Source organism: Astyanax mexicanus, chromosome 7, assembly GCF_023375975.1.
Source record: "Astyanax mexicanus isolate ESR-SI-001 chromosome 7, AstMex3_surface, whole genome shotgun sequence".
NCBI lineage: Eukaryota > Metazoa > Chordata > Actinopteri > Characiformes > Acestrorhamphidae > Astyanax > Astyanax mexicanus.
This window is the reverse complement of record NC_064414.1, coordinates 6,951,680-6,966,253: the sequence shown is the minus strand read 5'-3', so window position 1 is coordinate 6,966,253 and position 14,574 is coordinate 6,951,680. Positions and strand designations below refer to the sequence as shown.

Genomic DNA, 14,574 nt, shown 5'->3' with positions numbered 1-14,574 from the left:
GGACATTCCTGCATCCACGTTAAGACTAAACATTTTAGTGGTCGAGTCCAAGAAAAGAACAAGATCCGAACCTAAACAAGATCTTAACCAAGACCAAGACAAGGCTGAGACCAGATCACATATATTTCGTCACATAAAAATAAACAAAAAGGAAATCAGAAATAGGAATAGTTTGTAAGTCATTGTACATTTAGTACACATTATTAATAGACATATTCCATGGAATCGTTTATAAAATGTAACATTAAATACTATATAGAACAAAGTTTAGAATAAAAGCTACCCTCAGCAACAATTTCCGAATTCAGACATGAGTATCACAACACTACTGCACAGCACCCTAAGGCTGTTTTTTTTAAATAAGGTGTGGTCACAAGATAATATATTACAACTGCAAACTTAAGCTACAAATAGTATACTTAAAGACCACAATACAGTGGCTCACACCCAACATTTCTGCCAATATTTTATATCTTTTTGTGAGACAACACTAAAGAAATTAAACTGGATATAACTTAGAGTAGTCACTGTAAAACTTGTATAGCAGTATAGATTTACTGTCCTCTGAAAATAACTCAACACACAGCCATTACTGTCTAAATAACTGGCAACACAGGTGAGTGCACCTCCAAATTATCCAAATTAAAATAAAAAGTAAAAAATCCAGAGAATAGTTGGAGTTCAAAACTGGGATTTTGGATGTTATGCAAATTATTTGCATCTCAGGGCATAGCTATATGTTTTTAGTTTTTTTGTAGAGATGAGAAAAGTAAGGGAACAAATGTCTCTATGTAATACAGGTGAGGAGATATGGATTGAAATTGTGCCAACATCAAGCCAATCAGAGCTTGAGCACTTGAGAAATGGGGCAGGGGGACTACTATCTGTTTACTAAGTGTCATTTCCATATGATGGTTCAGTCCATGCGTTGTTTTGATGAAAATAAAAAATAATACAACAAGAAAAATCCTAACCTTCAGTGCTTCGACCCCTGTAAAGGTAATGACATTTCTTAAATTGTCAAATTTTACAGTAATATATATATATTACAGCAGAGGGCTTGTTATAAACAAATAGAATGACAGAGAAGCAATGAAGCGAAACTTTAACTTGAATTTTTATTCGATTGCAATACCTGAAAAATAGACAGATCTCTGCTGCTACTTTTAAGTCTTTTTGGCAAAATATGGTTAACATCTGAGAAGTACATGGCTATTTTTTATATTTTAACAAAAATAAAGACATTGAAAATAAACCATATGTTCATGTGTCTCTCCATTTCAAATTCAGTCATCAGTTGTACATTCAGGTATTGAAACAGAGACAAGACCAACACCACCATTCAAACATACACGGATACAAAAAGAGGGTTTAAAGGTAATAGTTGACATTGCATGGCATAATAAAATACAGGATATGTTTTTACCATTGCTTCACTTGTCAGAGAATCTTGTGTACATTTGCTGCAAAGTATGTGACCATCACACTTTCTAGATTTTTTTTCCAATTGGTCTACATTAATGTAAAGTAACCTCTTATCTAAAGTAACAAAAACTGTAAATAAAAGCCATTGTTATGAGCTGTTTGTCAGTTACTAAGTGCAATAGGCTGGATTAAAAATGACTGTGCGAAAGATGTTTTTTTATAAGTTTAAAACATTAGTATTGTGTTTTGAAAATTTTCCAGAATGGAAATTTTAGCTTTCAGATTTTTGTTTGCAACTATCCAAAATATGCCAGGATTATCCAAAAAACAGAACCAGAACAGACATCAATCTAAATAAAGGGCCAAGAAGTGGACCCTTACTTTAGCTGGAATCCACACTAGAGGGCAGCAGAGTACCATCTAGTAATCGTTTAATTATTAAAGTCTTTCAAAACTCTTATCAAAAGGTACCTCACATGCTTATCCTCACATAAGCACACATATTTTAGAGCCCTCATATGATATGCCAGAGCAGAATTCCATTTATAACATCTCTCTTTGGAATTTGTTTGGGGCTCGCAAAGCGAAACAACTACCAATTTTCCATTTAGTGAAGCAACACTTGACAACATATTTTAAATTTATTTACATAAACACAAAGTGCATGGCTTGTTTTTTGTCTTTCTTTCCCTGAAAAATTCTTAAATAGGTTATAGATCATTTAAGCATAAACAAAGCAAAATAAAAGCCCTAAGGGTCTTTTGTTTAAAATTCAGAGAGGCAGTTAGGCTTGACTGAAGTAGTCCATGTTTTTGTGTCCTAGAAGAAAAGAAAGCAGACCCTGATTCACCGATAGTCAGTGCAGTTCTACCTGCAGTTCTGCAGGGATTGTGATTTCAGAGCTTATTTATCTAAAGCTATAGAAGTGCACGGAGAAGCCCAACCAGAATGCACCTTCTTCTCTTCAACATTGAGGCTTCTGCCACTGTTTGGCAGCTGTAAACAAACTGCCGCCTAAACCAAACACCTTCAATACTGCTCTACCAGCTCAATAACAACTGATGGTCTCCCAGTCTGTTTAAGCGTTAGATTAATGTCTAAGTACGGGTGACCTTTCACCCCACGCTAAAACACTCATCTCCAGCTTAAACGGACTGGGTCATCATCATTTGTCACTGAGCTGGTAGAGCAGTATTGGAGGTCCGTGGTCAGGTGAAGGCAGTGCGGGACATCCCGTCAGGCCGCAGGGGCACAAGGCCTGGGAGGTGGTGTACTGCAACAGCCTGTATGGCTGAATGTCCTGGAGGCCGAAAGGTTGCGAGCAGCATTCAGCCATTACCACCTTCAGTTTTTTGCATCCTGTGTAAAACAGTCTCTGCGTGTCCAAGTCCTTCTCCTCTTCCTCCTCATTCCTCTGCTTATCTCGCTCGCGCTGGCCCTCATCCAGATGGATCTTACGCAGCAGGTTGTTGATGAGGACAGAGCGCCGCAGGTAGGCCTCAGGATCATCCAGGAAACGCAGTTTCTGTAGTGAGAGACGCAGAATGCAGCTGCGCTCCTCGCGTAAGATCAGGTGCTGCCAAGAGAGAAATAAAAAGGGACATGTTGAAAAATATTATAAACCTTTCCTCTTTATCCCAAATGTCTTCTATCTGTCTAGTCATGTTGGGTGTCTAGAGTTAACTTTTTTGTTTTGCACTGGAGCTACAAGGCTTATGTAGCCAACATATAAGAGAAGCTTACACTTAGCTACTTGACCCTGTGTGAATTATAAGCCTAAATCATCACACACTTGTCACAAGTGGAAAACTGTGTAAACTTGATGGTTGAACTTGATGGACACAGTGACTCTTACTTTTTGTAAATATCCATGTAGGCCTCCCTGGACATCCTCCTCTTCCGCATATTTCCTCTTAAAGTAGGCGACTTTCGACGTTGTTGACTGTTTAGGGCGCACTCAGCGGGAAGACCCTAAAGAAAGATTTTGAAAATTACATAATTTATTACAGCATTGTTGTACAAATGTGCCTTTTGTCAACACACAGTTGTTTTTTTCATGTTTCCATTTGATATGCAAACTTTTAAACATATTTTCAGCATTCAGTGTGGTTTGGGACACAATATAAAAAAAACCTAGCCAGCAGAATGAAGAGGAGGTTTTGGACAAAGCAGACACCCAGAGTGTGTATAAGTGTTTAAGCAACACTGCCACTTTTCTGAACAAAAGGTCCTAAACAATCAATTATGGGGATCTCAAAGAAACTGACAGTGCTAAATTTTACATTAACCTAATGTTTTATATTATTAAAGCAATAATACTTTTGTGAACTGTTTAAATAAAAAAGCAGTTGGACAGCAAAAAAAACAGCTATTTTATACTGCATTTTCATTTTATTACTTGGAAACTGTACCATGTAAAGCAATTAATGAAAACCCAACACTTTTGAAAACAATACACCCAGCCACATTTTGCAACGTATTGTTTCTTTTTAAGTTAAAACTATGCAAGCAATTTAATGTTTATTAAGTTTAAGTAAGAATAGGAAGCAGCTCCCTTCAACCTTACAAGCTGATTTTATAATAAACAAAGTGCAATTTAACCTTCTTAAATTACAGTTAAGACAAAAAAGTGCAAAATCATTTGAATTGACCAAATTTAACAAAGGAGAGGTCTTTTTGCTTGCGAACAGTTGATCTTCTGGGTGCCAAAGGATCACTACAATTATTATTAATAAGAGCGTAATTAGGAGTGCTTTGTGGATGTGTGGACAGAGTGATTTCTAAACCACTATGCTTCTTTAAAAATACAATTTGTGTGTGTGTGTGTATTTACCTGAGAGCTGCAGTAGTACATAAGCAAGCTCGAACAACTTTCCGATAACGACTCTCTTCACCTGATCATTGCTCCTCGCTCTAACAAACATGTCCTCCACAAACTGCAACACAGAGAGATAATACAAAGCAGCATTTTAAATATTCAGTCATTAAATTCATTAAATTCAGTCACACAGCCACCTTCTCCCACACTTTCTTATATAATCATTTACATAATGAATGCTACTTATCTACAGTGACTACAATTCATATTTTAAAGCCTGACTCATCAAATAATTGACATGAATCCCAATGTTTGACCTGCTTGCCAATTATTTAAAGATAAATAAGTATAGTAATTAAAAAAAAATGTATCTAATTTTATTTTCTTATTTATGCATAATTAGCATATATATATATATATATATATATATATATATATATATATATATATATATATATATATATATATATATTTTTTTTTTTTTTTTTTTTTAGCATATTTGTGTTTTACTGTTTGAACATAAATAGCAAGTTAAATATTTTAGGTAGATAGACCAATTATTTAAAAGATAAATAAGTGTACTAATTTCAATTTCCAAAAAAAGTGTACTTGATTTTATTTTCTTATTTATGCATTTTTGGCATTCATTTTTATTTTAGCATATATATTTTTTTTAGCATATTTGTGTTTTATTAGATAAATAGACCTACTATTTAAAAGGTAAATAAGTGTAGTAATCACAAACTTTAAAAAAACGTGTAACGTTACTTTATTTTATTTTATTATCTATGTTTGTTTTAAACAGTATTAACTGTTTGAACATAAATAGCAAGTTAAATATTTTAGTATTAATAAGCTAACTGTGTTGCAGAAGTCTAAAAACAGTCAAATATAATAGTAAACTATAGGCTTTGAATAGTTAGCTAAGCTAACAACTGTTTGCAACAGCTGACTAAAAATAACTCTAAATATTACATTTATATTGTCTTAACAAGCTTACTAGCTATCTAACAGTTAATTAACGATAATTAGCCGTTCAATACGCACCGTCCCAAACCCTTATACAGGACACTGTATCTAAATAAATAAAAAGCTGTAAAAATACCTGTAAAACACAGTAAATATGAAGTAAATATTAGCTAAATGTTAGCTAGCTACAATAAGCAACGATGCGTGCAACAGAAGTCAGAAGTTCGTTGGTTTTAACGGTTTAACGGTTTGGAACTCCAGAACGTTCAGTTTAAATTTCAAATTCAAACCGATTTCAAACGGCGCCGCAGAGAAACGGGCGCGAGAGAGGCAGTAAAACCGCCACAGACAGACAGACACAGGGCTCAGGTCAAGTTTACCTAGTCCAGATCAGCAGCAGTCCCGTCACACTGCGCGCGTGCCTGCCTGCGGGGCGGCCGGGTCAGCGGGGCATTATCTCCACAGGTCCCTAAAAAGCAGCCTCTGAGGCAGTGTGGGGCTGCTGCTTCCTGCCGCTGGCTCGGTCGCTCTGGATCCCTGAAGAATACTCAAGAATACTCACTCTGAAAATATCACCTTCGCAACGGAGAGCAATACACGCGCCTTGCCGCCTCCTGATTGGCCCCCGGCGAAACAGATGTTGCCTGTTGCTAAGTGACTCGCTAGGTAACGGTGACGCTGCGCCAGGCTCCATTCTTCTCGCGTCTTCCTTAACACACACACACACACACACACACAATTTATCCTTTTCTCTTACACCCACTCACGCGCACATCCACTCACCCCCCCGCCCCCCCCACCTCCACACACACACAAACACACGAGAGAGTGTATTCCTATATTTGTGAGGTCTTTCATGTCTTTCCTGTAAGACACTGTGTAAACAAAGTGGTTAGTGATCATAGTGATGATGAATGGAAACAGGTATATAAAAACTACAGCAGATATCAGCCAAATGGTAATAGATACACTGCCTGATGCTGTGGGAGGAGTAGCGTTTCAAAAAAGGGGCGCGATAAAAATAAGAATGCTAACAACAATAACATGATTATAAGGAACAATACGTTGGCTTTTACAAGCTAATTTAATAATCCATCCAGATAGCAAAAAACATAAACACTCTTCAGCCCATGGTGTCAGTATCTTGGCTTAGAAGACCAAGATTCTGACACCATGGCCTAATATGTTCAAACTCTGGGCCATGTTGTTAGTTCACCATCAGCAGCCGAAGCCCGAGAGAGCCCAACTGGCCATGCTTCCTATAAGTGGGTAGATGGCACTCTCTCCTCTCATCACTCCCAATCTGATCTTGTTTGGAACAGTTCCCTGTTGGCGGATGTATCAGAACTGGGGATCATTATTCTCTGTGTATGTTGGCCACGTAATGATACTGCATTGGTGGCAGTTGAAAAAGAGGCAGTGGTTGGTTTTACCCTTCTAGTGTCAGGAGTACTGCAAGTAATTGGGGGAGTCCTGGTAAGTGGATGGGTTAATTACCTCATCTAAATTGACAGAAATGTACAATATTAGAAACACTCAAGACATGCGCATGCTCACTGATGGGATGATTCAAGGGCTACAGAAAACATAGAAATCGCATTATCTTTCCAAAGAGAAGCAACTACAGGCCAAGTGACTTTGCTGGCTAGTTCTTACCACCCTTATATGATTTATTGACAAAACAGGCCATTTTCATCTCATTTTTCATTTTCCATCTCCAGTTCCAACAGCTAACATTGGCACATTTTTAGGTTTCCCTAAAAATCCCTAAAAAAGGGTTTTAAAACCCTTTTCCTGCTACATCACAAGAAGAAGGTGTTGCACCTGGGAATGATGTGATTGACAACCTTGGCTGAAAGGGATCTCCAGAGCTCTTTTTCCGTTAATGATATGAAGTCACTGGGTTGTAGTTGGACTTGCATGACCTGCATTTTTATTCTGGAATCATTACAATTAAGGCTAATTTATACCTAATATTATATACAGATATGGAGTGAACCTTCTGTCTGTACGCTTTCATTTCATCTATATTTGTGCACATTCTCTAAAAGCTTATGGATACAGACTGAATGGAAAACTATCTATACATTTTTTCCTAAACATTTACAACTTTGCCTATTTTGTCTTTTTGTAGTAAATACATTATCACTACCAACGCCATGATTGTTGTTGTCAGAAAACTGGTGTATAGTTGATGTTTTGCATAACATCCATGTCAATGTAATGGACCTATAGAAGTAAGTGGACAGTGATGGTTACATTATATGAAACCGACATACTAACTGATAAATGAGCCTTTGTCAGACAAACTGAGTATCCAGTGGAAAAATCCACTTTGCTTCTGTGCTGTAGGCTCAATGCAGGTGGTTTGAGATGCTTGGTCCAGGGGAAGAAGATGGTATTTTAAATGGATAGGTCTGTCTGGCACTCCTGGTTTCTACTGCAAAGATTCCGTTTGTAAATTTGACAACATGGCAGATAGTTTTTGGTTTTATTTAGTACCATTAAAAAAAAAAATTGGCCTAAACAGTAAACCATAATACACCAAGCTCACTCAGAAAGCCTTATTTACATCTCAGTGAATCAAGATAACATTTTCGGAAATTCCCTATTCAGTCCCCGCAAATCCCTATATACAAAAACAGGTTAACATGTTCTTCTTTATTGAGGTCATTCATATTATCTCATTGGGCCACTACTGACACAAACTGCCCTCAGGGGGTTATTTAATGGTTCAGTGAAAAAGGCCAATTTTGCACTCACCCCAAAAGTAATCGATCATTCAAGACATCTTTAGTGTTTAAATTTTGCTTCTGTAGCTGTGCCCTGGAGATACATGGCTAGCACCACTAGCAATCACTAGAAGTTAACGATTTCTTAAATGGTTTCTGTACATATACTCTCATGCCAAAAACCAGAGTATAGCAATGTGTAAACTTATCATGAAGCATGATAAGCAAACCTCAGGGGACAGACTGCGAACACCCACACCTGTATAAGTTTAGGGCATTATCTTGTGATACGTGAATTATCGGAGTTTGAGTGAGGCGTGATAGTGGATGCCAGAGGGACGGGACATTATTTTTCTGAAATTGTATGAGCATTACACATTAGTTGATCCACCAGGGAATTTTATAGAAGGCATTACCACCCAGAGTGGACAGTGCAGTGAATGGTAATCATCAGATCCACAGTCAATGCAGGAAGCCCCACAGAACAGGAGACCTGGGTCTGGTTCCTGGCCAATTCTGGTTCCAGTTTGGCTTCAATCACAGAAGGTATTTAAATTTCAACATGCTGGATATGTTGGAAAGCTGAAGGAGGATTGTTTAGCATAGTGGATAACACCATTATCTGTAAATGAGCTACCACACCATGCAAGAGATTGGGGTTCGATTATCTGGGTCAATTCCAATATAACATGCATTTTGTGTCTGCAGAATAGTAGTTTAAATTTCACACAATCACTGTGCAATAATATATATTTCAAGATTCATCCAGAACACATTATTACAAATATGAAGGAATGTTAACATTTACTTTTAAGAACTTTTCTTAGGGGTAGATTTTGCCGTGTTCACAGTGCTGTCTAGTTAGATTAAATAATCCTTTTCAGTGGTTAAATAACAAAATTTAAATTAACACTTTGATATTTCTATAAGTACTAAAGTTTTTTTTTTTATTATTTTATTTGTCATTTTACATTCTGTCATCATGAGATATGAGAAAGTAGCCTTTGACATCAGAGAGATCACAACCTTTATACTGTTTTATTTTTCTAGGGACTTGCTGCATTAATAATCATATTAATTTAATATTTTTCTGTCTCCATACTTAACTGAAGAAAGGCTTGATATAGTCAGCCTATCATAGTATGTCATGGTAATAAATTATTATATTTTAAAATCTAAATCTATCTTTGAAACAGAACAAGATGCATGCACTGCAGGAAAAATACAAAAGGACAAAAAAATGATTAAGCTGGACAAATATGATTGTGTGATTTCCTAAAAATATGCTAAATATTTAAAAGAATAAAAATCTAAAGTCATTTATTTCTTTTTAAGTTTTGAGGGACAAAAGGAACAGTATTCTGCTAATGACCCACCCATCTGGGTGGCCCTACAGTTTTAAGTCAATGGGCCAGGCTTCTAACAACATGCTGGGCCGCCTCTTCAATATAAATAACTATCGTCGCTGTTCAATGAAAAAAGGATCCAAGTCCAAAACAGCAACTTTACAGGAGAGAAAAAAAAACTTCTTAACTTTCAATGCAAGTCAATGTAAAAATATTTTATTCTAGGTCATTTTGAAGTATTTCTATTGGTCGGTTCATCAAAAAATTTGCACAGTGTAAGAGACAGTTTGTCTGTTCCTTGTTATGTGATAAACTAAAAATCCACAAAAATAAGATACTTGTTTTTCATTGGAAAGTGACGCTATGTAGGTTGCTCAGGTGACATCCAAATGCCACAAAAAAAAAATTAAATGGGGGTATTTACACAAGACAAAGTGGCTGCTGAGCATTTAGTCTAAAACATTTGCTCTTACACCCCTATACCCCTATTCATTCTCTCAGAAGAAAAAAATTTATGCAATAAAAAATGACCACAAAAAATTGATAGACAAAAATAGATATTTTTTTAATCTACAAAACCACTTGAACAGGACATATTACCATGCAATCTGCATTACAGGCAGTGTTGAGTGTAGAGTCAACTGTAAAATGTTAAGATCCATGCAGTTGGACAATCCTGGACAATTCCATACATTCCATGCTGGCCTAACACAGCCTAGATTAGCCATAACATTAAAACCATCTGCCTAAAATTGACTCTGCTCTAATTAAGTCCTGTAAGTTGTGAGGTAGGACTTACTGCTGACTGTTCACTTGCTGTCTAACAATGTACTGTAGCTGTTACCCATTAACAGATCCCATTGGAAGCAGAGGTTAATCAATGTAGTTCCCTTTATATCGCAGTGGTTTTAATGTTATGGCTGTTGTATGGCTGGTATATATTATAAACACAATTCGACTCATATACCATAAGTTCTAAAATATTGAACAGGCACTTCATATGCATATACAATCCAAGCATGCTGTACAAAATATATATTTTTTTCAGACATGTGGACATTGTTTGATGATGTGAATTAATATACATATGCTACAATCTGTAGAAAGTTCCAGACATGCATAAGAATATGACAAAAATGGGTACAGTGTCTCAAGTATGAAAAATATGAACCCATTAGCCAGGAGAGATATGGAAAAAAACAGCAAAGCTTCGGGTATTTTGATGTGCAGAGGTTATAAAAGAGTAAAACAAACAGTCATTAGGAGTAACATAATAGGTGCATCTCAAATAAAATGTATATATTTTATAGATTCATTACACACGGAGTGGTATTTCAAGTGTTTATTTATTAATATGTTAATAATTTTGGCTTACAGATAATGAAAACCCAGAAGTCAGTATCTTTTTTGAAAATTTGAATATTACATAAGACCAGTTGGTACATTTGGCAGTGTGGGCAGGTGCCAAGTCCTGCTGAAAAATGAAATCTGCATCTCTAAGCTTGTCAATTTTCTCAGATACTGGCTTAATTATTAACATTAAAATAAATTAAATGAATAAAACACTTGACACAGATATTTCATATATAATAATATGAGTAACCTAATTACTAAAATAAATCAACTTTTTAATTATTTTCGAGATGCACCTGAACAGTGTTGTAAAAAAGTATTTGTCCCATTACAGTTTCTTTTGTTTGTCACATTTAATTACACAATACAGCTATTAAATGATCATTTGTTTTAATGCAGACTTAAAACTTAAATCATCAATGTGAATCAATGTGCCCCTAAAACTAGAAACTTCTTGTGCCATCTTTACCAGTAAAAACTGATATCAAACTTTAATAGAGTTACATTGATAACTCTTTTACACCTTTGTAGAGGATTTCTGGTCCTCTCTTTTTTACAAAATTGCTTTGATTTGGCAACATTGGTCAGTTTTCCATGACAAACTGCCTATTTAATATATTCCTGCTTCCTCTCAATGTGATTCAAGTTTGGAGATTGGCTATGTTCACATTACCAGGCTGAAGTGACTCAAATCCGATTTTTTTTTTGCTTAATGTGGCTCAGATCTTATTTTTTCATGGCTGTGTGAACATGCCAAAACATGTTTTTTTTCAAATCAGATTTGAGTTACTTTCATATGTGGTCCTAAATCGGATACATATCCGATCCATGGACATGCGACGCGAATGTAAACAGTCAAATCGGAATTCATGCGTCTTTTTGCTTTTACGCATTAGCATTAGCGCTACGTGCTTCTCTCTCTTACACACACATCTCTCGGTGCAGCTGTGCAGCTATAGCTGCAAAAACAGCAAAAGCAAACCGCCTGGCCTTTTTTCACATCCTCGACCTGAACATGAACTTCAGACCAGCTGTTTACTCTCCACTCCAGCAAAACATGCTCCACATATGAGCTGCTAACACATCCATTTCCCTTTATAAAGCTACGAATCGTCTCTCAAATATGAGGTTTTTTTTTGTTGGTGAAGAAGATGATGTTTATACACGTATCATTGTGCGCATGTGAGGAGTTTCAAGGACATGTTTGTTCACATTACTCACACAGATACAGCTTACTTACATTTGTGAAAATGACCTATCAAGATAACCAAATCTAATTTGAGCAATGTGGCTTGTAATGTGAACACAGCCATTCAAAAACTTCAGAGGTGGACTTGTGTGATTTGGATCATTGTCCTGCTGCATAATTCAACTGCGCTTGAGCTTTAGTTCACAAACAAATTTAGAATGGAAAGGGAATTAAACCACAGCACCAATGTTTACTGTACTACAGTTGAATTCAAAAACTAAAGAAAGTGTAAAACTGAAGAAAATACTTTTTCACAACTCTGTAGGTAGTCTTCTTATTTCACAAAATATATAAAATGAATTAAAGCTACAACTGAAGTGATTGTAAACACTGCAGTCAACAGTTATCACATTTCTTTTATGAGGCATCTAATAGGTGCTATATGCACGAGTGTAACTCAAAACCAGTTTCAGGTCTGCAGATGAAAGTGCACGAGTGACTGTATGACTCTAATAGTGGTCAAATCAAACCAGTTTTCCCCCACCTCAGTGATGGTCACCTTAAAAAGCTCCATAACCGCTAGACATGGGCTCTGTAGAGCCTCTGAGCCTGAGGTGAAAGAGTCAGCTAATCACAGGTCGACAATTAGGCCTCCATTCATTCATGCAATCACAAGGCGGCGGCCACCGCTGAACCAGCAATAATGAGTGATTGGTAGTGGAGAGCACTCCATTTTAAATGGGTGAACCAGCTCTGCACTGTGACGTCACATCCTGGAGACGAGATAAGAGGATGCAATAAAAGCTGCTGTAAGTGAAGGACAGCTGGAGCTGTAAAATCAATCACAGTCCCTTTCTTCTATATGCATCCATTGCTTTACAACATTGGTGCCCGGCTCTCCTATTGAATATACCTTCCTGCCAAGTCCTGATACAACCTAGAGCTCAGAAACTTGGAATACAGTTTGTTCAGATTGTGAAAACACTGACTGGGTATGGTTAGGTATGGCTAATTAAGGCTGGAACTAACTTGGCATTCGGATGCTTGTGGTAGGTGGTAGAAATATTGGTAGAATAAAAAAAAAAGAGAAGATTTTATTATACATATATATCATATTCAACGTCATGTCTGCTCATCTGCTTTTGCATGCTGATTGATCATGCATGTTTTATCCAAAGCAAAGTCTTTGTTATTTGCAGAGCCATTGAGAAGATGATGTTCCATAGAACTGAGCGACATGAAAAAAGTGGCAATTTAACATGAAGCCACAATTGTCGCTTATGCCTCAAAAGTTTAGATCAGGGGTGTCCAAACTTTTTTTGTTGGGGGCCAGAAGGAGAAATATATTTGAAGTTACGGGCCACACTCAAACAAATAATGAAATATACCAATTTAAATAATACTTTTAGACTCTGTTTTTCTGCGCTAGAAATGCGCACCCTTTTTTTTGACTCTTTTGACTCTTTTTTTCTGCGCTAGAAAGCGCACTCTCTCCGCTTATAGACTCTTTGCCCCGTTTTTCTGCGCTAGAAATGCGCACCCTCTCCACTTTTAGACTCTTTGGCCCCATTTCCTGCGCTAGAAATGCGCACTCTCTCCACTTTTAGACTCTTTTGCCCCTTTTTTTCTGTGCTAGAAATGCGCACCCTCTCTGCTTTTAGACTCTTTGCCCCGTTTTTCTGCGCTAGAAATGCGCACCCTCTCAGCTTTTAGACTCTTTGGCCCGATTTTCTGCGCTAAAAATGCGCACCCTCTCCGCTTTTACACTATTTGGCCCGATTTTCTGCGCTAAAAATGTGCACCCTCTCCGCTTTCAAACTCTTTGGCCCCGTTTTTCTGCGCTAGAAATGCGCACCCTCTCCGCTTTTAGACTCTTTGGCCCGTTTCTGACACCTAGCGTTCAAACTTTGAATCTCACATTATAAAAAGCTGCTTAACAGCGGGCCAACTTTCATTCTATTTCTAAAATACCTAGCTGTAGTTTGGACACCCCTGGTTTAGATGTTTTTAACCATCTGAATGCTTTAACAGCAAAGAAAAGCAACAGACAGAATGGCCGAATGAAAAACTCCTTTATACAAGAGCTCTTTAAAGGACTCTTTATCCCACTTCCAGTGTAACAAAGCCAGCTTCACAAGCTTACAAGCTAATATGATCTCTATGGATTTACTCTGGTCGTCTTGTATCCAGTTCTCCAGTGCTCTAGGTGGCGCTAGGTGGCACTATTTACTATAGACATTTCCATTGTTACTAAAAGACTTAAGGTTTCCTTTAAAGTTTCACCAAAGCACAAAAATGGTTTAGCTTGATCAGGTCACTAGGCCTCCAGGAGTGTGTGCCAGCGACAGACCTGCTGGTTGCCGCTCTCCTTCATGTCCTGCCAGTGCAGCGCCTCCTCCTCGCCACTGCTGTTCTGGCCCAGCGCCAGCCAGCCAATCATCTCCTTGCGCTTCATGTTGCGGCGGTTGTAGACGGCCACCATGAGGGTGACGTCAGACAGCTGGAAGAGCGCCACCTGGAAGACGAAGGTCTCCTTGAAGACGGGGTTGGGCTGCCCACGCCGCACCGAAGTCTTGCAGCGAGAGATCTCCTGACCCATGGAGTTCAGCAGGGTCAGCTTGCCGTACGTATCTGTGATGTGCAAAAGGATAGAGAATTATAACATCCTAATTCTGCTGTTATTCAAGGTAAATAACAGTTTTTATTATTTGCTTTATAATTCTTTAAAACGGTGCTGTTATT

General features: G+C 37.4%; 2 protein-coding genes and 1 long non-coding RNA gene across 8 annotated transcripts in view; 1 reads left to right on the top strand and 2 right to left on the bottom strand.

Moving 5' to 3' along the window:
• Positions 1-14,574, top strand: part of esr2b (estrogen receptor 2b) — a 443,098-nt gene that overhangs the window by 408,132 nt on the left and 20,392 nt on the right. The window lies entirely within an intron of this gene.
• Positions 1,105-5,913, bottom strand: LOC107197214 (uncharacterized). 2 transcript variants are annotated; one of them, XR_001518445.3, is made up of 4 exons: positions 5,593-5,913; positions 4,259-4,361; positions 3,281-3,396; positions 1,105-3,001 (listed from the first exon to the last, which is right to left on the bottom strand). It is a non-coding gene; the product is annotated as an uncharacterized LOC107197214 (long non-coding RNA). The 2 variants fall into 2 exon arrangements; XR_002651986.2 differs by lacking the exon at positions 5,593-5,913 and adding an exon at positions 5,349-5,527.
• Positions 9,831-14,574, bottom strand: part of syt16 (synaptotagmin XVI) — a 50,097-nt gene continuing 45,353 nt past the window's right edge. For all 5 annotated transcript variants that reach the window (XM_022685106.2, XM_049481054.1, XM_049481053.1 and 2 more), the window contains one exon: positions 9,831-14,463. In XM_022685106.2, coding sequence (XP_022540827.2) covers positions 14,150-14,463 — 314 coding nt within the window. In that variant the 3' untranslated portion in view covers positions 9,831-14,149. The remainder of the gene's footprint in view (positions 14,464-14,574) is intronic.